The sequence below is a fragment of the Desmodus rotundus genome, chromosome 9 (genome assembly GCF_022682495.2).
Source record: "Desmodus rotundus isolate HL8 chromosome 9, HLdesRot8A.1, whole genome shotgun sequence".
Classification (NCBI taxonomy): Eukaryota; Metazoa; Chordata; class Mammalia; order Chiroptera; family Phyllostomidae; genus Desmodus; species Desmodus rotundus.
In genome coordinates, this window is record NC_071395.1 from 38,849,438 (window position 1) to 38,872,961 (window position 23,524).

At 56.9% G+C, this 23,524-nt stretch overlaps 2 protein-coding genes across 13 annotated transcripts in view; both read right to left on the bottom strand.

The window, feature by feature from the left end:
- Nucleotides 1-2,896: 2,896 nt before the first annotated feature.
- Nucleotides 2,897-17,271, bottom strand: CACTIN (cactin, spliceosome C complex subunit). Its single transcript, XM_024569104.4, has 10 exons — nucleotides 16,883-17,271; nucleotides 13,723-14,194; nucleotides 10,906-11,001; nucleotides 10,333-10,478; nucleotides 9,213-9,375; nucleotides 9,017-9,131; nucleotides 6,171-6,363; nucleotides 5,320-5,442; nucleotides 4,912-5,195; nucleotides 2,897-4,250 (listed from the first exon to the last, which is right to left on the bottom strand). The coding sequence occupies exons 1-10, from the start codon at nucleotides 17,176-17,178 to the stop codon at nucleotides 3,760-3,762; spliced, it is 2,379 nt and encodes a 792-aa protein (XP_024424872.2). The 5' UTR covers nucleotides 17,179-17,271; the 3' UTR covers nucleotides 2,897-3,759.
- Nucleotides 17,272-21,140: 3,869 nt separating this feature from the next.
- Nucleotides 21,141-23,524, bottom strand: part of PIP5K1C (phosphatidylinositol-4-phosphate 5-kinase type 1 gamma) — a 54,461-nt gene continuing 52,077 nt past the window's right edge. For 10 of the 12 annotated variants that reach the window (XM_024569152.4, XM_024569151.4, XM_045202334.3 and 7 more), the window contains 2 exons: nucleotides 21,900-21,983; nucleotides 21,141-21,604 (listed from right to left, as the gene is read on the bottom strand). In XM_024569152.4, the coding sequence (XP_024424920.2) occupies nucleotides 21,602-21,604; nucleotides 21,900-21,983 (87 nt within the window). In that variant the 3' untranslated portion in view covers nucleotides 21,141-21,601. Of the gene's footprint in view, nucleotides 21,605-21,899; nucleotides 21,984-23,524 lie in introns of those variants that run through there. The other 2 variants (XM_024569156.4, XM_024569154.4) reach the window with 2 other exon arrangements.

Genomic DNA, 23,524 nt, shown 5'->3' on the forward strand with positions numbered 1-23,524 from the left:
CTGTCACTGCCGGGATGATTCGGAGGTTGAGGCTGGGGAGCAGGAAAAGGGCTCCGGAATGGGCTTCCCAGGTCGGGTCCGCTTCCTTGAAGGCCCCAGACACACTTGGGGCTCTGGGCCAGGGTCTCGTTGGCCCAGTGGCCAGGCTGGGCACAGCTAGAGCAGACTCGAGGTGGCTGGCCCTTGCTGCAGGAAAGTGAAGGCCTTTTCTGCCCATAGTCCTGGGCCTTACGTGGGTAGAGAGGGTTCACAGGCCTAGGCATGGAGGGGCGACCTCGGGCCTTGTCAACCCAGAGTTAGGGCCTAGAGTGGACTGTGACCAGCTAGCTGGGCCTTGAGCCCCCCACCCCACCCCACCGGGTCCTTGGGGCCTGGGAGGGGCATACAAGTGCAGGCTCTGAGTGAAGACTGACTCTAGCCCTGTACTCCCCTAGGCTCTGCCGGGAAGCCCCTTCTCTGGCTTGCCCGCCCACCATGTTCCGGTCTCCAGGCCTTGGCGCACACCCACCTTCCTCCAGATAGCCCCTCCCCTGTTCCATCCTATTGTCTGAGTCCCTGAGCCATTTAACCCTAACTTCTCTTGACTGGCAAGTCTTCCAGCTCCTATGCATTTGGCAGAGCCCTGGTTCCAAGGACCCCTCCTCTGTAAAGCCTAGATCTCCCAGGCAGTCTTGCTCCCCTTCAATCCCTCCTCAAGGGCAACTCTGTGTCCAGCCCATTTGGTGGGACAATTATGAGCCCCAGGTAGGACTAGAAACAAGACCTGGTCTCAGGGACTTCCCAGGCTGGAGAAAGAGAGAACTGGACACAGTCCTAACCCTCTGCAGTCACGTCTGGGCCAGAGGAAGTAATGGGGCATAAGGGAGCCCAGAAGGTGAGCCAGGAAGGTGTCCTGTGGGGAGAAGGCCTGAGAACTGGTGCTTTGTGGGATGAACAGGAGTCCCCAGGTACAAGAGAGTGGCAGAAATCACACGTGCGAGACTGGAGGCACGGGACAGCATGAGGCCTCAGAGAGCTAACGTAAGGGCCGATGTGGGGGGAAGAGGATGTGGGGCTGGGGCTCCAGATGGTGGGGGAGAGACGGAGGGAGACTGGAGGGAGACTGTTCCATTCCCACTTCCTCTGCCCAGAGATAAGAAGGACAATGCTTCTTCTGGGAAACTGCCAAGGCAGGGGTCAGAGACGCACACTTGACTCGAATTTAGTCTGGGTCTCACTGCAGCTCTGCACTGAATGAGGTAAAGACGCTCATTTTATCAATGGGGAAACGGAGGCCCAGAGGGAGGAAATGACACAGCCAAGGCCACATGTGGGTAGGATTCAAACTTGAGCTCTGGGCTTCCTCCAACCTCTCGGGCTGGTGGCTGGAGATCTAGCCTTTGTTTACCCGCTCCTAGCTCCATGGGCACATGGGAGGCTTGAAAGGCACTTGGCCTGGGGGGTGGGCCAGATGTCAGGAGCAGAGGCTAGGCTCAGGACATGCCCCCCGTGGCTGTGGTTTCCGGTGGGGGACCAGGCAGGGAGCATCTATTTTTAGATTTGGATACAGCCAAAGGCAGGAAGAAGCTGGGGTGGGGGTTGGGGACAGCTTAGGCCAGGGTGGAGGTAATGGGGCAGCTGGGTGCGTGCATGCCTCCAGTCTGCCCAAGGGGTCTCCTTGAGAGCCAGCTCCTGTCCCTGCTCAGCTCTCACCCTGTATAGTTTCCCCGTGCCCTGGGGAGAGCCCAGCTCCTGAGCTTGCATTCAGCCAGGCTGTGTGTGCCCCTCTCCTGGGCAAAACTGCTACCTCTCCCCCTGCGAGAGGCTCCGCCCTCCTCCTCTGCTCAGCAGCCATCCCCCAGGAAGTGGTATCCCTTGTGAGGCCCCTCACTCAGTGCTTTCCCCACCCCTGCTCCAGCCTGACTCCTTGGGCTGCTGGCATCTTCACCCAGCTCTCCTCCCTCCTGACTAGGGGCTCCTGGCCAAACACATCCAGCAAACCAGTGGACAGCCACCTTCTCCCTTGGGGTGAACACACTTCCTGGACTGCCAAGGGGACACTGGGGTTAGGAGGACTCTCCTGGGGGCAGGTGGAGAGATTGAGGCTGGGACACGGGTGGTAGCCTGGGAGGTGGGGTTCCCCTAGTTGGAGTCCAGGTTTGAACCCTGACTGCCACTTTCTAGGCTTGAACACATGGGCCTCCACGAGCCTGTTTCTCCAAATGGACATAAACCCTGCCGCGTGGAGCTGGGATGAGGCCAGGGCTGGGCTGCAGCAGCCACATACAGTCCGTGCTGTGGCAACAGAATGGGGCCTTGCCCATCTGAGGACCAAGCTCTGAGCCAGGCACGAGAATGCCTCCAGGGCTGCCCTGCACTCAGTGACCAGCAAGCAGGCTATGGATCAATTGGTAGTGACTGCTGGCCTCCGGAGTTCCTGAGGTTGCTAATCGAAGTGATTGATTAGTGATGTCTGCTTAGGGCTCCAAAGGGGACAGAAATGGCACTAGGGCCGCCTGAAGGATATTCTTCATCCTGGATGGAGATGGCTGGGTCGGCCAGGGTCTGCCGACCGTCCAGAGGGATCTCACCTGGCCTAGGTGAGCAATACTCACCGCCCAGCATCCGTGGTCAAGTGCGGAGCGTTTGTGACTACACCCTGCTGGTGGGGGAAAGGCTGATGGGCCTGGGCAGAGAGAGAAGAAACCCACTGACTCTGAGCAGCTTCCTAAGAACTACTGTCGACTATTTTTAGGTGTTGTGGGTGTTTTTCAAAGGTCTTGGTTGGGTTTCGTGCCTTAGTGGTGCGGACAGACGTGCCCCGTTGCATGAGACGGTAGCAACAGAACAGCTGGATGTGGCTGCCAGCTGGACAGGGACTCAGGGCTACCTTTGCACCATTTCTGAAAATCTTAAATTATTCTAAAATAAAGTGTTTATTTTAAAAATGTACTCTCATGAGTAGATCAGTTAAATGAAAATAAACAAGATTTTTCTCTCCCCACCTAAAAAAGTCTTTTCAGAGAAACCACTTCAAACACTTCCAGATGAAATCGGGTTCCGGGGGCGGGGGGGCCTGTCCGAGGAGCTGGGGGGCGGCATTTCGGGGTTTGGTGTGGGCTCTTTCCACTTTAGGCTGGAGACGTCTCCATAATAGATCCTTGGTTCCTGGGGGTAATGGTGGAGGATGACATGTCCTTCACCCCCACTTGGGAGGAGACTGACCCACAGCCAGCACCGGGGTGAGGTGAGTGGGACGTCCTTCGAGAGATTTTGGAGCACGGCACGGCAAGGGGCCGGTTCCACTGGTGCGGGCTCTGGGGGAGGCTGGCTGGGAGGCAGCCAGGAGGGTAGGCCCTGTCGCAGCTGGCTGTGTCCAAGGGCCAATCAGTGCTCTGAACTTGGATTTCCTGCCCCTCAAAAGCTTGCTACCCCATGTTTGGGCCTCATGCTGCCCCCAGCTGAGGGCCTGCACTACAGGGCTTATCTAGGGTGGGCCTTGGGCCTCAGCATGCCCACGTGGACAGTGAATTTGGCTGACACCTGCTGGGTTCCCTGGGCTCAAAGAGCCCCACCAGCAGCCCCCCAGGCACGTCAGAACCCTGGACCAGTCTGTCCCAGCTGTCCCCTCACCACTCACAGAGGCAGCTCCACTGTGAGTTGCTTGCTGTTTGCGCAGAGAAAGTGAGGCTGGTGAGGGGGAGGCCCAGCCTGTGCACCAGCCGGGGAAGGCTGCCAGGCTCGCCGCTCCTGTCAGGGGGTTTGGGGGGTGCAGGGCCATCACCGCCGGTAACGGTAGCGCTTGAAGTGGAACCAGAGCTGGAAGATGCCATTGGCGAACTGGCAGCGGAAGCCATGGCGGTGTGAGTACTCCCACTCGCGGTTGACGATCTTGAAGGCAATGTCCTCGTAGGGCGGGCCGGCGTGGAAGCGCAGGGTGGCAAAGTCCTTGTTGTCAGGGCAGGCCTCCAGGAAGTACTCAGGCGTGGAGCGCTTATCTATGAGGTCGGGGTAGAAGATGTTGAACTTGTAGCCCTGCACGATCTTGGGCGGTGGGTTGTCGAAGTCATAGTGCGTCTGGTTGTACTTGTTCCACTCGAACCCCGTGTGCACGCGATTGAAGAAGCGTGGCTTGCGTGGCCGGTACTTGTCGGCCCACAGGTAGGCCTTGCCGGTCAGGGGCATCTCCACGCTGAACTGCGCCTCGTCCTGGCCCATGCCCTCCTTGGCCCGCCGGAAGAAGATGTCCTCTGCACTCTCACTCGCGTCACCTGAGGGCGAGGCAGCCGTTAGCTGGGACTGAGGTACCGGTGAGCCTCAGTTTCCCCTTGTCACAGGGAGCCTGGGCCTCACTCCCAGGGTGGTGAGAAGGGGGCCCGAGCCTATGCCACCCTGCCAGGCCTATCCCAGAAGAACTGAGGCTCAGGGTAAAGGCACAGGGTTGGGCAGGCCCCAGTTCCCAACTTGCCCTGCCCACCGGGCACCTCATCCCTGGCCATCTATGCTCACTGTTCTCCCCGTGTGGGCACCAAACACCATGTGTCTCCGGCTGGGTGGCCAGAGAGCCTGCTGGTTAAAGATCTCCCAGGGGACCCTGGGCAGGGGCCTTTCTGAGGCCGCTACTCCTCTATACCTAGGACAACATAGCCCAAGGAGGCCGAGGTGCACCCCCAGCGAACAGCATGAGGAGTGCACAGCAGGGCTGGGCACAGGAATGAAAACGACTTTCTCTCTGTCCCTGGGGCCAGCCGGTCACTGAACCCGACTAAACGAATGAGCGAGTGGAAGTGAACAGATGCTCAGAGATAGGGAGGGAGGGAACAGAAGGTTCACTATTAAGCCCCTTGGCTGGCCCTGGACCCATGAGCCTCCTGCCTCAACCCTTTTGCTGCCCATCCCCAAACGATGGCCTCATTTGCCCCCGGTGCACACCTGTGACCTGGAGCTGCTGCCGTGACAGCTGCAAGCGCTGCAGGTCCTCATCAGGCTCCAGCACGTGTGCGTCCAGCGGCAGCTCGTGGGCTGTGAGCAGCCGGGGGCTGTACTTGCCAGCGTCGTAGTCGTCCAGGCTCTGCTGGATCAGGTCCTCCTCCATGAGCACAGCCTCCCCCTCTGCTTCGCCCTCTGCCGGTGTCGCCCCCTCCGCCTCAGCCTCCACAGGGCCGCCCTCCAAGGAGGGCCCGGGTGGGGTCAGGGCCGGGACCTCAGGCTCCAGGCTTTGAGGAGAGAAGGCTGAGTGAGCGGCTGCCCTGACTCCTCCAGAGGTAGGTGGGGCCCTGTGGTGTGGGGGTACATCCTGGGTCTCTGGGTGAGGAAGGGGGACTTTTGGGCTGGGCCTACCTGTGGCTGGGAGACTGGGGCTCCTGCTTGAGGATGGGGAACAGTGGCTCGCTCTCCACACCCTGCTCCTGCTTCAACTTGTATAGTTTCTGCCGCAGCACGTCCTGGTGCCGCTCGCGGAGCCTGGAACGTGGGCCAGGTGGTCACCCTGACTGGGTGGGGGAAAGGGGCCCCGTTTTCCCTCAGGCTTTCTCAAGAACCCCCCCACCCCCACCCCCCGGCAAGAACACGGAGGTTAAGAGGGCAGTAAGTACAGCACAGGCTGGGCCTAGCATGGCCACTCCAGGGTCAAGGCTTCGGCTGTGAAAAAATGGAACTTGGGGTCACGGACCCCAGAGAAGTATCCCTCGGCTGGGAGGGGCAGGTCCCTGTACCAGGGTATTCACATGTGGGTGTAACCGAACGGCCACACTGGGCCAGAACAAGAGGCGGAGCAGGCAGGGAAGATAAATTTAGAGGCGAACAGTTAGTGGCCAGCAGACTGTGTTTACACAGTGGTGCCAAGCACGCTGAGAATTTGTACACAGGGTGTATGGGGCCGGCAGAAGGCCAGGAGAGGCAGCCTGGGGGCTTCCTGTGATGCCTGCTGACCCTATGGGAAGCAAAGACCAGGTGCTCCGTACAGGCCACTACGGAGGCCCTGCCTGAACTCCCGGGGCCCGACTGCAGGTGGAGGCACGAAGAGCACGACAAGGGCCTTTGGCTAGGGTACTGGTCTACGGTTCCCAAGGTCACTTAAGGGCCAGCCTTGCCTAGCAGGCATGATGGAGATGGCTCCTGTCCCCAGGCAGGACAGGACCCACCCAGGACAGTGCCCGAGCCGAGGTGACTGAGGCCCGCTGCCCACTCACCTGGCACGTGCCATGTGGGCACGCAGCTGTTGCAGCAGGCTCTCCCAGTACCCCATGTCTAGGTTGGGGCCCCCGGCCCGGATCTTGCCCTCGATGCCCTGGAAGATGACCTGCAGCTGGCTGTACGTCTTCCCTTTGAAGACTGACTGCACATCGGAGCTGACGGAGGTGTTGACGCCCTCTCGCCGCTCGCCTGTGGTGAGGCGGGGGCCACTCAGTATCAGGCTGGGACCCAGGTGTCTGGCCTACCAATCCTGCCCACCACTGCCTTCCCCAAACCATGCGGAGAGCCCGGAGGAGTGTCCCAATAGCCAGACTGTTTGGAATTCAGTTCCTGCTCTGCCAGCCCTAGCTGTGTGACCTTGGGCAAGTGGCTCACCCTCTTTGGGCCTCAGTTTTGCCCTCTAGGAAGCCCGATGAGACCATGCATGTGAGTGGTGTGCTGTGTCTGGCACCAAGGACACTCCACCACAGCAGGAAGAGCTGCTTACTTCCCAGGCGCTGTGGGAAGTTCTGACACCACCCTGAAACAAACAGGCTTCTCTGCCCCACAGGAAAGTCTGTCTGAGCATCTATCATGGGCTGGGGGCCCAAGAACACGTTCCTCCCCTCTAGGCTGAGAGGCCCCCAGGGACAGGGCCGAATACTGCTTAAACCTACGTGCTGGGTGCACCAGCCTCTCTGTTGCTCATCAAACATGCCAAGCACACCCCATGCCCCAGGGCCTTTGCACATGTACTTTCTATCAGCAATACCCATCCTCAGCACTCAACAAGAACATCCTTCTACCAGGAAGCCTTCCCTAATCACCAGATTGGTCCCTTAGGCTGCACACCTGATACATGGCTTCCCAAGGGCAGGGACCTCCCTGGGCTTCCCACTGCTGTGTTCCCAGCACTGGGCTGGTCCACAGGGAACTCCGTACGCAGCTGCTGGGTGAATGAGGGAGTGGGCGATCAGCTCGTGCTACCTACTCAAAAGTAGGATTCAAGAACCCCTGCCGCTGGACACATGGTCACAGTTGACTGGACAGGAATGAGAGGGACCCGAGTCCCTGGCCCAGTGGTCAACCTACAGACTAGTAGCCTGGCTTTGGTCTGTGACAGGTGCAGAAACGTTGCGGGACCAAAACCAAATTCAGCAAGAATCCCCGTTCCAGGCCAAGCAGAACCGAGCCCTGCCCTCACTCAAAGAGATGGGGCCACCGGTGAAAACTCACAGCCCGGACGGACAGTCCTGTTGGTGCTGCTCCCAGAGAAGCCAAGAACTGCTAACATGTGTAAAGGAAGCCACGTCTTAGGTCTGGATGCCACATGAACACCCACTGAGAGAGCTCTGGGAGTGGGCAGACACGGGGGATGTCCCTTCAGCTGCTGGGGAGGGGTCTTCAGCCTCTCAAGAAAACACCCTACTCCCAAAGTCTATATCCAGCCCCGCTGCCAGCAGCCAGAGGGAGAGTGAAGCATTCCTGACACATAGGACATCAGAGAACCATCTGCCTTCCCCCAGAATTTACAGCGAATGTGCCCCACCAAGACGAGAGCGCAAGCCACAAAAAAGAGATGTGGGGTCCCACAAAGAGAGGCTCCCTCACTGAAGAAAATGAAGGGAGACCCAGGAGGTGGCAGAGGCCAACCCACTACCTTGGGGGGTGGGAGAGAAAGGGCTTGGGACAAGAAAAAGGAAGCCTGATGGGAGCACCTCCACGGGTCAGCTAGGGCGCTGGGGTCGGCGGCGGGCCACCAGCGTGTGTGTGCACACTGTGCGTGTGTCCCCAGCGTCTGACACTACTCACTCATTTCTCGTCACTGACCCTCCTCGAGGGGTTTTATCTTCCCCATGCCACAAAGGTACAACCGGGCACCCAGAGCCACGCTCGTGACTGTTACTCTGCCCACCAGCCCCGCGGCACCCTTCCACCCAGTTCTATACCCAGTCCTACTGCCACCAAAGGAGATTTCCCAGACACACGTCTCTGACAGCAAAGCTTCCCTTCCTCTCTCCGGAAGCTGCTGCAGGATGTAGCTGCTAAGACGATGTGAGAAACAAAACTGCACTTCCAAAGACAAAAGACACTCGCACTTTTCGCTGAGAGGAAGGAAGCTGTCCCGACCCACGTCTGAGCTGCAAATGACTTTACACAGGCCAGGCGGAAGGGAGGGCTCACGCCCTCAGCCACCAGGGTGGGTGCTGAAGGATGACGCTTAGCAAAGCTGGAATCATTAAAGCTGGTGGCTTCAGGGGACCGGAGGGGTGGGCATGTTTTGGCTGGTCTGAGCTTTCAGAGTAGTGGTTCTCAACCAGGCGATTCTGCCCCCAGGCGACTATGGGCCATGTCTGGGGAGTCCACTTCCCTTGCGAATGTATGCGTGCAACCATTTTGATGAAAAGAAAATTGAGTTAAAAAAGAACACCAGGCTGAACACACTGGGGTTGCACAGGGTTTCTGCCTAAGCAGAGCTGCACCCTGTTCTCATTCAAACAGACTGAGCCTCCAGAGAAAACCTGGAACCCACACAAAAAGGCCCTGCTGGCGCTGCTCCCAGGGAAGCCCAACACTGCTGAGTGATTATTTAAAGGAGCCCCCTGCCATCCCACAAGCAGAGGCCCAGCCAAGGACCTGGGGCTCCCACTGCCCAGTGCTGCCCCCTGGTGGCTCCCATAGAGGTCTCCAGAGGGCTGTAGAGAGTCCAGACACACTGAGGTCTGCAGAGTGCCTGAGGCTAGCTTCCCACGGAATCACCCGGCCCTTGGCAACTCCCACCAATGCAGACAGGTGTCCCCAAGAGCACACCCTGGTGTCTTTCTGTTCAGCTGGCTCAGGGTGGGCGCTGACCCTGTGTTACCTGGACCCTTGCCCGAGGCCTCCAGCTTGCGGAGCTTAGAGATCTCATCCTCCGTGATGATGGTCATGTCCCGCCAGAAGTCCACGTTCTTGCCCTGCTCGAGTTCCATGTATACCTAGAGGGAGAGGCACAAAGGTGTGCGGTGAAGGCACGTCTTGGGGAGGCCAGGGAGGTGGGTAGTGGGGCCGGGCAGTACCTGGATGTCCTCCAGCAGGTCCTCCATGTCAGCCACCGTGAGGCCATTGAGGAAGGTGTAAGGCTCGTGCATCTCCACAGCCAGGTCGTCATCCTCGGCGCTGATATACTTGGCCAGCAGGTCAATGGGCTTGGCCCGTCCATCCCGGATTCGAATCTTGGAGCTATCAGGAGCAGAGGGATGGTGTCAGAGCTCAGGCTGTGACCTCCCTCCCAAACTCCTACTCACATGGGTGACAAGTGTGGGAGCCGGGGAGGAGCCTGGCCTGCAGGGGTTGGTGGTCAGTGAAGGCTTCCTGAAAGAGGTAAAACCAGGTGCAGAAGACAGGCTGGCCAGGAGGCATGGGTCCAGAAAGTGGCATGGACCAGAGTGAGCATAGGGTCTGAAGAGCAGTGAGTAGGGGCGGGGCCGGAGGTTCAGAGAGAACCGCCTCTTCTTAGTGGACAGCTGCCCAGACTGGAGGATCTGGAGCCTCAGTGCTATGTCCGCAGTGGCTGACCCTAGTCTGACCCGAGGGGCCCGTGATCAGGGAGGTCTGAGCTGCTGGCCAGGATTGGTGTGGCCAGCAGGACGGAGGACTAGGAAGGGGCCGGGGGTGGGCTCTGAGTGTACACACACTTGGCTGCAGGCTTAGATGCCCACGTGGCTTCAGACAACCCACAATGCCCAGGGGCCTCATTTTCCTCATCTATAAATGTGGCTGATGAGCAAACACCCCTATGGGCTGTGGGTGAGGGACTAGCACAGTCAGTGCGTCCCAGGGCCCGGCATACTCTACTTAGCGTGTGCAGTTCTGCCACATGGAGCTGGTGCATTGGGGTCTCCTTTATACCCAGCCCACCGGGGGAGACGGGGACACCCCAGCAACAGGTCTAGTGCCAGAAAGAGGCAAAAGGCAAGGACTAGTGCCACAGAGAGGCAAAAGGCGGAAACCCAAAGGGTGAGGGGGGTGCAGCTGAAACAGCAGGTTCTGGAAAGCATGCATAGTAAGCGCAAAGGCCCTGGGGCAAAAACAGGTTCTACGTGTTTGGGTCCAGAAGCAGGCTGGTGGGTGAAGGTGGGCAGACACAGGGTGGTGGTGGGCAGCCCCTCTACCCGTCCCCTCGTCCCTGCACAGTACCGAAGTTTGGCCTGCTGGAGGTGGAAGTTGTCCTCTTGCTCTTCCCATGTCTTGAAGTGTTCTGCCTCCTTCTCCCGCTGCAGCATCTCCAGCTCCTGCTCACGCATGGCCTTCTCCCGCTCCCGCTCCAGCCTCAGCTGCTTCACCTGAGGAGCACACAGAGAAGATGAAGGTGAGACAGTTGGACGATGGGGAGCCTGTGGAGCCTGCCCTGTGTCCTCTCAGGCCATGGGGTCCCCTAGGGTCGGGACTGGGACTATAACCCATGCCTGGCCCAAGCCCACCAGCCTCAGACACAGGGATTGGTCCAGGAATACCTGAGATTTCAGACAGACCCTGGGAGAGGAGCATTTGAGAGTAAAGCCCAGAGGCCGGCAGAGTTGAGGTGGAGAGGAGTTTACTGGAGACACAGCCTAAGCCCCTGAATCCAGCTGCGCCTAAAGCCAGAATCCCCTGGACCTTCCACGAGAGCCAATCAGGTCCCGTTTGACTTAAACAAGGGCGAACCAGCCTTGGGGCCCCATTGAGAGAAGGCCTCCTGACCCCATGTGGACAGGCCAAAGGCACCCCCACCTTTTGCAGCTCCAGTCGATTGTCCTCCTGGATCCTCTTGTTCCGCTCCTTTAGCTCCTTTTCCTCCAGGTGGCTAATCCCCTTCTTCTCTAGGGCCTGGAAGGATCAACCACATGCCTGCTGAGCAGAGGTGCCTCCCTCCTGCTGCCCTCCCTGGTACCTACCAGGAGGGAGCTTGGGTGCACTCGTGTATACGACTGAGATGACTGAACCACAGCATCTGCTTTGCAGGTGAGGAGAGTGAAGCCAAGAGAAGCGACCCATCCCTGGGTACCTCACTGCCTTCCACTAGAAGACGCCCTCCACCCCCGCCTACAAAATCAACTTGATACAAGCCAAAAACTACGAAGCCCCTCTGTTGTGAGTGAGACACGTGCCGAAGCATGGAGAAGATGCAGCCAGGCCCCCTCCTGTGATGCTCCCAGGATGGTCTCACCTGGGACTGTCGACTCTTGTTTCGCAGACACCTAGCTGTGCCGCAGTGTGTGTGGTGAAGCCCTCCCATGGGGTGAACCCCCAGGGCTGGGCTGGGCTGAGAAGACTGACTGGCAAATGCCTGAACACGCATGAGCACACACCGACCAGACTTCCCTTGCACTTAGGGAGTGCCTATTGCGTGCAGGCCTTGGGACAGAGCTCGCCCTGTGAAGCTCACAGGTTGGCAGGAACTACACATTATAAATTAGGATGTGTTTGTTTATTTATTTCTATCCTTAACTGAGGACATTTTTTTCATTGCTTTTAGAGAGAGAGGAAGGGAGAGAGAGAAACCTCTATCGGTTGCCTCGCTATGTGCCTGGACCAGGGATCATAGGTGCCTGGACAGGGGATCGAACATGCAACCTTCCAGTTACGGGATGACACTCCAATGGACTGAGCCACACTGGCCAGGGCAGGATGTGTATCTGGACACCACCTTCGCAGTGAGACCTTTTTGGGCCTGCTTATTACATCGTGGTCACTGCTGCATCCCAATGCCTGCCTTCGTTCTCTCCTCTACGAACTTTGCTAACTTACTTACTATAGTTCATCTCCCTGCAAAACTGCTGGCCTCACAGGGATAGGGGTCTCTGTTCCCCTCGCCTGCAGATGTGTGCCCAGGGCCCGCAGAGAATCCAGCACCCAGCAGGTGCAGTATGTAAGTTCGTCAGCAAAGTGCTAGGAAAGCAGGGGCTGTGCTCTGATAAAGAATACCAGGGGGCCCTGGCTGGTGTGGCTCAGTGGACTGAGTGCCAGCCTGTGAACCAAAGGGTCACCGGTTCAATTCTCAGTCAGGTCATTGGCTGGGTTGTAGGCCAGGTCCCCATTAGGGGGGTGCTCAAGAGGCAACCACACATTGATGTTTCTCTCCATCTCTTTTCCTTCACTTCCCCTTGCTCTAAAAATAAATAAGTAAAATCTTTAAAAGAAAAAAAAAAAAGAATACCTGGGGGGCCTGGGGGACCAAGGGGCCAGGAAGGCCTGTCAGAAGAGGAACCATGTCAGCTGAGATCTGAAGGACGAGAAAGAACCGGCCATGGAAGAGGTAGGGAGCGTTCTAAGGCAGAGGAATGGCGAGTGGAAAGGCCGAGGCAGAATGGGCTTGGTGTGTTCAGCACAACGGCAAGAAACCAGGCCTGAAGTGTGGGCGATGAGTGGAAATGCCAAGCTTCTGACTCTGCCCATCTGCCCTCACCCTCCCTGGCCACTGATGGGTGCTGTGTTGTGTTTAACTGTGTCCCTCCCAAAATATGCTCTTGTCTCAACACCTGGAAACTGAGAATATGACCTTGTTCAGAAACAGAGTCTCTGAGGATGTAATTAGGATGAGGTCACACGGGGTTAGGCGGGGTCCTAATCCACTGACTGGTGTCCTTACAGATAGAGAAACTCCAACACAGACACAGAGAGGATACTGCCACGCGAGCACACAGACAGAGGGATGACAGCTGTGTGACCGCAGAGGCAGACACTGGAGTGACACGGCCACAGCCAGGGTGCCAGCAACCAGAAGCTGGAAGAGACAGGAAGGGTCCTTCCCCAGCCCTCCCGAGGGAGGCCGGCCCTGCCGATGACACCCTGATTTCAGGCTTCTGGCCTCCAGAGCTGCAGGAGGAAATTCTGCTGTTTTCAGCTATGTGCTGCAGGCCATGACTGCAGGGTAGGCGACCAGCGTGTAATTGTCATTTCAAGAGTGAAATGACAGCTCTGAGCTGACAGTGTAACCGTGGAATCCCATCTGGTGTGTGACTCTAGGAACGTGTTCTCCAGTCTCGTTGAGGTTAGGCTGTTCTGTTTTTTGTTTTAATTACTTTATTTTTTTAATCCTCACCTGAGCATATGTTTGGTGTTTTTTTTCCAAGTCAATTTTAGAGAAAGAGGAAGGGAGAGAGAGAGAAACATTGATCAGCTGCCTCCCGTACGCACCCTGACCGGTGATCAAACCCGCAACCGAGGACGTGTCCTGACCGGGGATCAAGCCATGCCCTTTCTGGTAAACAGGACAATGGTCCAACCAACTGAGCCACCCGGCTAGGGCGAGGTTAGGCTGGCTTCTGGGGCAAAGCATGCCTGAAATATCACACTGCAAGAGACAGTTAATGGAATAACAGCTGCCAGAAGCGGCGTGTGTGTGTGTGTGTGTGTGTGTGTGTGTGTGTGTGTGTGTAAGGTAAACTCCACAGGGCAAAGCGCAGTCTGGGAAATGTATGCTGTGAGGGCTAAATAACATCTCTTGAAATAGAGTATATAAAACGAAAATGATCACAAAGGCAGGAAGAATTTGCGAAAGGCACAAACACAGAACTAATCACTAGGCGCTTCGTAAGACTGGCTCACCTTATTCCAGATGAAGGTACCCAGGAGGTTGTTGTCGCCAAAGGGGTTGTCGGTATTGGTGTAGCCCATGTACTCCTCGCCCCAGCCCATCTTCTCCCGCTTCTTCCTCTCCTTGGCCTCCTTCTTGGCTAGGCGCCGGGCCCGCTTCTCCTCGGGTGTCTCAAAGGCCTTCATCAGCTCTGCCTGCTGCTTCCGTTCCTCACGGAGCCGCAGCCGCTCCTGCAAGCTCTGTTGCTGGCTCAGGGCCACAGCCACCTCCTGCGGGCTCTGGGATCGGTCTGGAGATATGGAGCTGGATGAGGAGGAGCCCCGGAACCAGGAGCGTGCCCGACGGCGGCGGTCCCGCTGCTGCCAATGCTGCTCACTGCCTGAGTCGGACTGAGAGGACTGGTCCTGTGAGTGCCATCGGGGTGGTTGTGGGCTCCGGCTCTGCTGTCCTCGCCGCTGCCACTGGTCTTCCTCTGAATCTGACCTGGGGAAGGAATCCGAAAGGGTCTGCTCACTGCCTGCGGGCCAGTCATTTGTTCCGCCTCTGTTCAGTGAGCTCCTGCCATGCGCCAGCCACTGCGGTAGGTCCTGAGAACATAGCAGTGGCCAAAACACCGACAGTCCCTTTCTTTGTGGGGCTCACATCAATAAGTAAACACACAGTGTGATACTGGATAGTGCTTTGAGCCACAAAGCAATGACATAAAATTAGGGGATGGAAGGTCAGAGAGAGTCTCCCTGAGGTGGTAACTCTGGAGGAGCTGGGGAGGGAGCTACAGAGAGATCTGGGTGGAGGGTGATCCAGGCAGAGGGCACAGCAAGAACAAAGGCACTGGGGCAGCAATTTACTTGGCATGTTCAAGGAGGCCCACGTGGCTGGAGTAGAGGAAGTAAGAGGGAAAGTGAGGGGGTCAGGGCACGGAGGTAGGCTGGGGCGGGAGGGTACAGGAGCTACCCAGGTATTTGACCTGGAGGATCTGAGCTCTCCAAGCTGTCAAGGGAGGGTGTGCAGAAGAGGGTGGTGTTTAAACTAGTCATACAGGATGGGCAGGAATGAACAGGAGTCAAACTGGCAGCAATAAGGGGCCAGGGAAGGGCACTGGGAATAGGGAACAGAATGGCCAAGCCCCTAGGGATGGATTCTTTAGTGTCTAGAGGCTTAAGAACAAGGAAAGGAAAAACTAAATCTGTCTTTGTTTGTTAAATGTTCTACCTATTAAGCTCATGTCAAAAAATCTGATCTATGAAATCCAATTATTTTGGAGCCCTTGAACATGGACTATAAATGTGATCAAATTTTTATAAACAACATTAATTACACATCTAGGGTGGTTGGTTCTTGTGAATAACTCAAATACTAGAAAACAGTATACAAAAAAATACAGAGACGATAATAACAAGACATCACTCCATGGGAGCTAAAGTATCAGCACTAGGGCCTTAATCCAGGGTCAGCGAATTTTTTCTATAAAAAATCGGCTCTGCTGTTCAGTGCAAAGCAGCTGTGGAACACAGTAAACAAATGGGTACAGCTGTGGTTCAAGTAAAGTGTTATTTCTAGACACCACCATTTGAATTTCATATAATTTTCACACGTCACAAAATACTGTTCTCTTGAGTTTTCCTTACTGTTTCCAAATGTAAAAACTATTCTTGGTCATAGGCTATAGTGGCCAAGCCCTGATTTAAACCACCTCTTTGCTATTTCTCTTCTGCTCTTTACAGCTTCCTGGAATTCCTGGGTGGCAGTGATCTTAGGAGACTCAAAAGGAAAAGCCACCTTCTCGGCCTAGAGGCCCATCAGTCATGTCTGACTACAGCTATTCTGGTTATGGTGTGGAGAACAGGCTGGAGCTGCGATTTGCAACCTGGGTGCTGCAAGAATTTTTAAAACATGCAATACCTGACTATTTAGTCAGTGGCTCTGACCTCTTTTCCCTTCGAATGTCAAAGAAAAGAATGGTAACAGCCTTGGATGGTGTGGCTCAGTGGATTGAGTGCCAGCCTGTGAACCCAAAGGTTACCAGTTCAATTCCCAGTCAGGGCACATGCCTAGGTTGCAGGCCAGGTCCCCAGTTGGGGGCTTCGGAGAAGCAATTATTCGATGTATCTCTTGCACATTGATGTTTCTCTCCCTCTCTTTCTTCCTCCCTTCCCCTCTCCCTAAAAATAAATAAATGCAGTCTTTTTAAAAAATGACAACAGCCAACACAATAGCATTCAGTGTGAATACGATCAAAATTATACCCATTTTTTGTCAGATCAGCAAAAAATGTATTTTTTTGTTTTGCTGCAGAATTTTAGTAATTAGCTTATGTGTGCCTCGAGATGGAAAGGGTGAAAATCGCTGGGCCGCAGGAGTGGGGACGATGAATGTCTGGAGAGGCCCCAAGGAAATCCTGAGGACACGGATGGGCAACCTTGGGTCACAGAGGGGAAGAGAATGGCTTGTCACAGCCTGTTCGGGGATGAGCCAGCACTGGGACCAGGTCTTGGGGTCAGTTCCCACCACTGTGCTGGTTCCTATGTGCTGAAACAGACTCAAGCCAAGTCTGGCAAGGTGCCCCACATCCAGAAGTAAAGGACTACGAGTCATGGGGAAGCTGAGACCCAGGTCCTAGGAGTCAGCTGAGTCCTGCCACCTGTCATCAACAGTTCTTCCCTCTCAAACCCACCTCCCCGAGCAAGTGTTGTCACCTCTACTTCTGACACCCCACTCAAATCTACCCACCTCTCTTTGTGCCTCCCTCTCCTGAAAGCCACCATCATCCGTTGCCTGGACAACCGTAACCTCCACCTCCTCTTCCCTGGTGTCACTACTGCCTACCCCCCCAGTCAGTCCCTTCACGAAAGCCGGGGGGAGTTCTGCGAATTCAGACCATGTCACTCCCCTGTTCAAAGTGCTCCCGTGGCCTCCTCCTACCCTACGAGTAATGGCTAAACCCTCACCACGATACGCCAGAATCTGCGCGATCTGGCCTCTCATTACTTTTGTCAACTGCCTCACTGGGCTCCTTGATGTCCCTTCAAACATCAGGTGCCCTGCCTGGAATACCTCTCGCTTTCCTTTCTCTATCTGACGTCCCCTTCTCCAGAAAGCCCTCCCTGGCTAACTCTCCCCTTCCCAGGGCAGGAGACGGATCTCAGGCACCGCTCACGCAGTGACTCCAACCTGCGCTCCCGGCTTCGCCGCCTCCGCCGCCCCTCGCCGTCCCGGCGCCGCCGGTTTCGCCGCCCATGGCTCCCGCTCCGATTTCGGCTCCTACTGCCGCTCCGGCTCCGCTGTCTTCGGCCCTTGCGATCCCTGCGACACGCTGACCGCGAGCGCGAGCGTGTATCTCGACCCATGGGCTGGGACGGTGGCGGCGGTGCTGACACAAATATCCGGGGCCTGCTCCGGGGGCCTTCCTCGGTCACGGCGCGCGCCAGCCTGCCCCATCCGAGCCGGAGCCAGGGGATAGAACCCATCCCGCCACCCCACCCGCAAGGGCCCTGATGCCTTGTAAACCTCCCAGCGCCTGCAAACGGGGTCCGCGTTGTAGACTCCAGCCAGACCGTGGCCTCCAGGGTCTGGGACTCGCCCTTCAGGCAATGCTAGGGGCAGTCCCAAGTGGGTCCTCGTGTCTTAGGATAGGAAGCCCGACGAGCTGTGCGCCAAGCAGAGACGAAACAGGAACTGTTAGTGGGGCGGGGCCTGGGGAGGCGGTACCAAGAAGGGGCGGGCTCAGGGAGTAGGTGGAGCCTTGAAGGCAGGACCTAGAGGAAGCCAGTCCTGGGAGTGAAGTCCTTTGGCCTGTGTAGGCAGGAAGCCCCAATATGGTAGATTCGAGTCCCCGCCCCTCAAGAGGGCGAAGAGTGGGAGCTGGAACAGAAACTGAAAAGTCTCAAATGTTGCGCTGACCTTTTATGAGACTCACTGTCATGCTCCACCATCCACCAATGAATACCTATGTATTGCAGGGATTAAACTTTAAAAAAAATCGCGGATGACTCCTTTAGTTTCTTTTCAACCCATTCTATAGATGGGTAAACGGGCTCAGAGCAGGAAAGTCCCTTTAACACCTTTTCCTCGACCCCAAAGAGGCAGCTACGATTTGAACTGGGTGGTCCAGCTTTCTTCTGTGGGAAGGATAAACATGCGACTGGCCAGTAGGGGAGCCCCCTGGGGCTGGTGGGGAGGATAGACTACAGAGCACAGGACAGGAGGCCTGGAGATCTGGAGGATCCCGAAGACCTGCTCCAAGTTCCCCCAGTCCACCAGAGAATGGTACTTAATATTTTAAGCTAGTTCTTTAAATCTCTATTTTAAAATATAGCTTCATAGCACCACCCTCAATGCTGACTTTGTATGCTCTGCTTTTGCTTGGTACCAAGGTGCAGGGTGGGGTGGTGGCACAGAATGAGTCTTTCAAAGGAAACCACAGAAGACCCCTCCCACCACCCTGCTTGTCACAGGATGTGGGTTGGGCTGCTGAAGGGATGGCCCAACACATGAGGGGGGCCTGGCCCAGACCTTCAAAATGTAGGCACCTCCGTGAGAGGATCTGCCTTGTAAGGAAGGCGCTTTCCAGACCATCTGCGTGTCTAGTTCATACGTGAGCAGAGGTGCCCTGCATCTGCATCTGTGATTATAGCTGGGTTTCCAAGGGCTTGCTTACAGACAGGGTCTGACTTTCAACTCAATTCTTAGACTGGGAGTCTGGGAGAAGTAATTTCCCCTTAAATGGGGTCCATGCATTACTCAATACGTGCCTTCTGGCAGAAGGAAGACAAACTTTGGGGAGTGTTTGTTCCTTTGAGCTGGACTGCACTGATGTCAGAACCTCTCAGAAGTTTTTTTGTGGCTGATCTGGAACCCAGAAAGCTGCAGCTAGCTATCAAAGCAATTAAGACATTTGGGTCCTGTTGTTATTTTCAATCTTTGAAGGTTTCTTTTTGTTCTTGTTCACAGCCAATCCTCAAACTCCCAACCAGACCACAGGAACACAGAGAGGCAAAGAGGCAGCAGACGCTTATTACCCAATTTATTGGAGAGATCTTTCAACATAAAAAGAGGAAGGGGAGGTAGGGACGGGGCCCGGGGCTGCATACGAGTGTTATCGGGGCCAGCGGCGGCTGCAAGGTTACAGAGGCGCCTAGAGGAGGTGGCGCTCTGGATTGTCACATACCAGACCCGGGGCTGAGCACGCAGAAGCCCCGGTGAGAATTAAGACACACAAGGTTTGCAGTTATGTTGTGTTTCGAAATCAGTTCAGCCATAAAAACAAGGTTGGGATGGGGACCGAGGGGCTGCGGTGACAGTACCACGGCAAGAGACCCCATCGGGGATGGGAGTATTGCACTGAGCCAGGTGGTGGAGGCAAAGGGGTTGAGAGGAGGCTGGCAGGGGACTCACAAAAGGCTCCCCCTTGTCAGCCTCGGGAAATGCCTTTCGATTTTACAGTACAGCAAATCAGACGCTGCTCACATTCTCAGCGACAGCGGCCATCAGAGATGAGCCAGGAGGGAAATGGGCAATTTACAGATTTCCATCTGGAGGACCACGTGGGGGCGTGGTGACAGCTGGGTGGATCCAGGGCCTTCCTGGTCAGGGGTGTGAGGAAGGCCATGAGTTCAGTATACAGTTATAAATAAGGTCTTGCCTTCCTGCTCCCCTGCCCAGTCCTGGGACAAAGAATACAACACAAAATGGGTCTCCAAAGGGGTCTTCCTGACTTAAAACAAAACCAGAAATGTCACATACAGGAGGTTTGCAAATTACTGCTATGAGTCAGCATCCAACCAGCACATTTGTCCTGTGATTCACTCAGGAAAGCCCAAGGGACCCAGCAGGGACTAGGGACCCAATGGGGCCACGCAGGCAGCTCCCCTCCTCCCTCCTATAGCTCCAGATACCCTGGCCAAGGCCACCCTGGATGCAGAGCCCACGGCTCCAGGACTGTGCCTGCTACACTGGTCATCTCTGCCAGGGCTCAGGACAGCTCTGGTGCCCGGTCTCTGGGGGCACATTGGCGTTTGGGTGACACAGCAGTCCCTGTTAATCTTCCAGGTCTGATGTGCACCTTCTGAGCTCTGCCTGCTTTCCCTCTTGGTGGGACTGGTCAGGGACAGACTGGTGACTTGTGGCATGTGGCCATGGCACCTGCAGACAGGCACCAGTCTGAAATCGAGGCAAGAGTGCTCCCCAGGGTCTGGACAAGCGCTCCGTGGGCAGGAGAGAGAGGATGCTGTTTTTGCTTCTTGTTTGGGCCACCTGCAAGCCTATTTTGATGGGTCCTCTGAGGCTGCCTTTCCCCAGGCTGCATGGAATGTCCCCCATAGCCCTGCTCAGTGCTGAGGTGCTGTTCCCACGTTGACAATCAGAGGAGCCCGTGGGGTGCAGCCTCATCCTCCAGAGAACAGCCAGACCGTCAGGTTCCCCCCAGCAGGCTGTCCGTGGTGGGACAAGGGACCTGCATGGCAGGGAGGAGCAACAGCAGACGTAGCTTGCAAGGACTGAGAAAATCAAGATTCCTGGATTGGCTGGTTGTCTGGCTGTCTCAGGCTCCACCAGGGAGGCAGGGGCTGGGGAGCAATTCTTCCAAAAGGTGTGGCCTCGCTCCGAGCCAGTCCCCAGCTCCTCCCGCGTGGGACTGAGTTGCTGTGGGTCTGCAGAGTGCAGAGGGGACAGCCATCACTGCTCACCTCAGGCAGTGGGATTGTGTCTAGGTGGAGGAGGGAGAAACCCTGCAAAGCTGTTGGTTCCAGCAGCCTCCTCTGGACACAGCATGGTAACCCGGCGGCCACTCACTGGAGCTCTGAGCCCAGAAATGGCTGCCCCTGCTGAGGATGACAAAAAAGTCTTGTTTTTCATGAAGAATTTCTTCCCCATCCTTTAATCAGCACAGGCATCATCATCACTTAAAAGTGAAACAGAGGCTTCCCACCCCAGTCAGGGGGAACTCTTGCAGGACAGTCTGGCCCTCTGAGCCCTGTCCCTGCACATGGGGAGGGTCCCTGCTCCAGGACACGGGCTCCCCGGGAGTCCTGTGACTGAGGGCCCAGGCGCTTCCTCTCAGAGTCGGATGTGCTGGAAAGCCTGCTTTGAAAGGCTGTCTCCCATCACCTGGGCCCCATCTTCCAGACACTGAGCAGTCCGTGTGGAAGAGAGAGACGCCCACAGCCCTGAGCTCCACCAACAGGGGCAGTCACGTGTCTGCATTCTAGTCACTGCCTGGCTACTTCTGCCCCCAAGTTGCCTGGGAGGAGGGGGTGGTCGGAAACAGATGCTGAGAGACTGAGGGGTCAGCAGGGTGGCGAGCCACCCCTGGACCACTGGTAGGCCTCCCCCGAGGACAGATGTCCAGCTCCTGGCCCACAGACCTGAGCCAAGAGCAGCCGCTGGGCATTGAGTGGGTGGCCTCCAGAGGTGCCCGGGGAACCACGGTGGGTCTGCCCTCCTAGGCGCCTCACCGGAGATAAAGGTGGGGCAGGGCAGCGCCTGTGGACAGTCAGAGAGGGGTCTGCAGCAGATGGTCTTGTTCCCTCAGTGAGACACATGCAAGCAAAGAACTGAAAAGTGCTTAGAACGGGGCTGCTGCTTTTCCACTGTGTTCTTTTTTTTTCCTTTTTCCAAAAAAGCACTCATGTGCTGCAGTCTCTGTGCAAAGAGCAAGGACCCAAAATAAATACATGACTGGAGACTCAGGGAGGTTCACAGTATCACAGGCGCAGGTAGGTGACGGAGCCGGGGGCGATCACGTTGCAGCCCGGAGCGTCAGTGACCATCGCCAAGGGGAGGACGTGGGTGAGCGACATCCAGTGGCAGCTGGGTGGCACCTCCTGTGCTCTGGGCCGAGCTGGGCTAGCCGAGCGTGTGCTCCATTCCTGTGGGTTGGTGACTGCATAGAAATTACTGCAGAAGGCAAGAGAGGCAGGTGAGGGCTAGATGGGTCAGGGCTGGACCCTCCTACCCTCTGGGCCTCCCCTGGTGGGGCCTGGCCCACCGTTGATGCCTCAGGCCAGGGACCCCATATGCCATGAGGGCCAGACAGAGGCCCCAAGATACTTACCCCATGGGTCACCACACAGTAAGGGCCCAGGCCTGCCCCTCCCACCCCAGACCTGTTTCCCCATCTGTCCTCGGGGAATCTGGGGTCTATGCTCTCGGCCCCAAGCAGTCCAGGCTGGAGGGCCGTGGGCACACTTACTGTGTCGCTCTCGCCGTCGGAGGCTGAGTGGGCCTGTGCGCTATAGTGGAGTGGGGAGTACACCCAGCTCCTCTCATCGGTGGGCTGGAGGGCGGGCAGGCGGCACGTGCAGGAAGGGCGAAGAAGAGCAGGGTGTGAGGAGGCACGAGAGAGGTGAGAGGGAGGAAGGAAGAAACAGAAATAAAAGAGGCGGACCCCCAACATAGGACGACAAGTGGGTAGCTCAGCCCCTGGCTTCCATCTCCCCAATGGGGACCTGCCCCCAACCTGGATGGCCCTAGAGATGGGCAGGGCCAGGGCTGAGTGGCCAGAGCGGGCGGGATGGCAGCAGGAAGCAGTGAGTGCAGTCAGGGCGGGCTGGGCACAGCAGGGCGGGGGGAGAGTGGCAGGGGCTGGTGTCCTCTGCTGTCCTCTCTCCTCCTCCTCTGCCCACCCACGGAAGGCACCTGAAGCTTTGTCCTAGCCCAGCAACACCCCACCCTCAGATCCTGCCTGTCACATGGGTTCTGGGGGCACTCAGCAGCACAGGGTGGTGGGGCGGACTGGTGTTCTTCCAGTTGTGTATGGGGAGGGGCTCCCTATTCTGTCCTATGATCAGGGGGTGCGCACACTTTCCTGACAGGTCTGCTCCCATCTCAAGAACCTCTCTGGGCCCTGGAGGCCTCCTCCAGGTTCTCCCCACCTGTCTTCCTTCTTCTTTCTCTATCCCGGGAGTCCCCCACCCCTGGCCTTCAATGCCCTGAAGCTTGAGGACCTCTACCCCAGCTCAAGCCTTTGCAGTGAGCACCAGGCCGGAGTACACACCTAACCTGGCCATGTCTACCTGGCTGTCCCAGGGCCCCCAAACCTACCACAGCCACAACCAGCAAGCCCCCAGACCCCCCCCTCCTGCACTCACTGCCCTCAGAGCCCACCTGCTGCTTCTCCCAACCCGTGTCTACTCAACCCCCCTCTTCCTGCGGCTCTGAGCGTGACACCTGCTCTCAGAGGCCGGAGCCCTGTGCCCGAGTGGGCCACCCAGGCTGCTGGGCACCATGCACTTCATCCGAGAGGCCCGTGTCCACGTGTGGACTGGCACAAAGGAACGTGGGGCAGTAGGCAAGACACCGCTCTAGGCCCTCAGATGGTTATGGCGCAAAAAAAAACCCCTGCCCACCGGCAGCAGCTCACTCCACTTGCCCTGCCCAGCTGGGAGCCCCGATGCCAGGCCTGGCCACCTGGGGCCACTCATGCCCAGTGCCTAGCAGAGGGCAACTGCAGGGGAGCTTGACGCTGAGACAGCTGCCCTGCTGGGGCTCAGAACTTGGGACAACAGGGCCCCATCGGATACTCTGGAGAGAGCTGGGTCTCGGGGAGAGACCCAGAAACTGGGGTGATTCCATTACAGTCAGGCCAAGGGCACATCCTCCCGGCAGGTCTGATGGTTTCTCTTGCCACTCACCCAGCCTTTTTCTCCTATTGAGCCTCCTTGCTCCATTTCCGCTGTGTCCCCCACAAAGATACCTTTTCCGCTTCCTTTCAAAGTTCAGATCAACCCCCTCCAGGCACCTTTGCAAACTGCTCCCCGCAGGGGACTGCTGTGTGTCCCTGGCTGTCGGATCATGAATCACCTCTGGGGGATGGCA

What these genes read in the sequence shown, in the direction of transcription:
- CACTIN (XM_024569104.4), bottom strand. Translation starts at nt 17,178, where the DNA reads ATGGGTTCTATCCCCTGGCTCCGGCTCGGATGGGGCAGGCTGGCGCGC. An exon ending in CTCCAGCAGGCCAAACTTCG is followed by an intron (nt 9,376 to 10,332) that starts GTACTGTGCAGG and finishes TGCTCCTGATAG; the next exon opens with CTCCAAGATTCGAATCCGGG. An exon ending in ACCTGCTGGAGGACATCCAG is followed by an intron (nt 9,132 to 9,212) that starts GTACTGCCCGGC and finishes CTCTCCCTCTAG; the next exon opens with GTATACATGGAACTCGAGCA.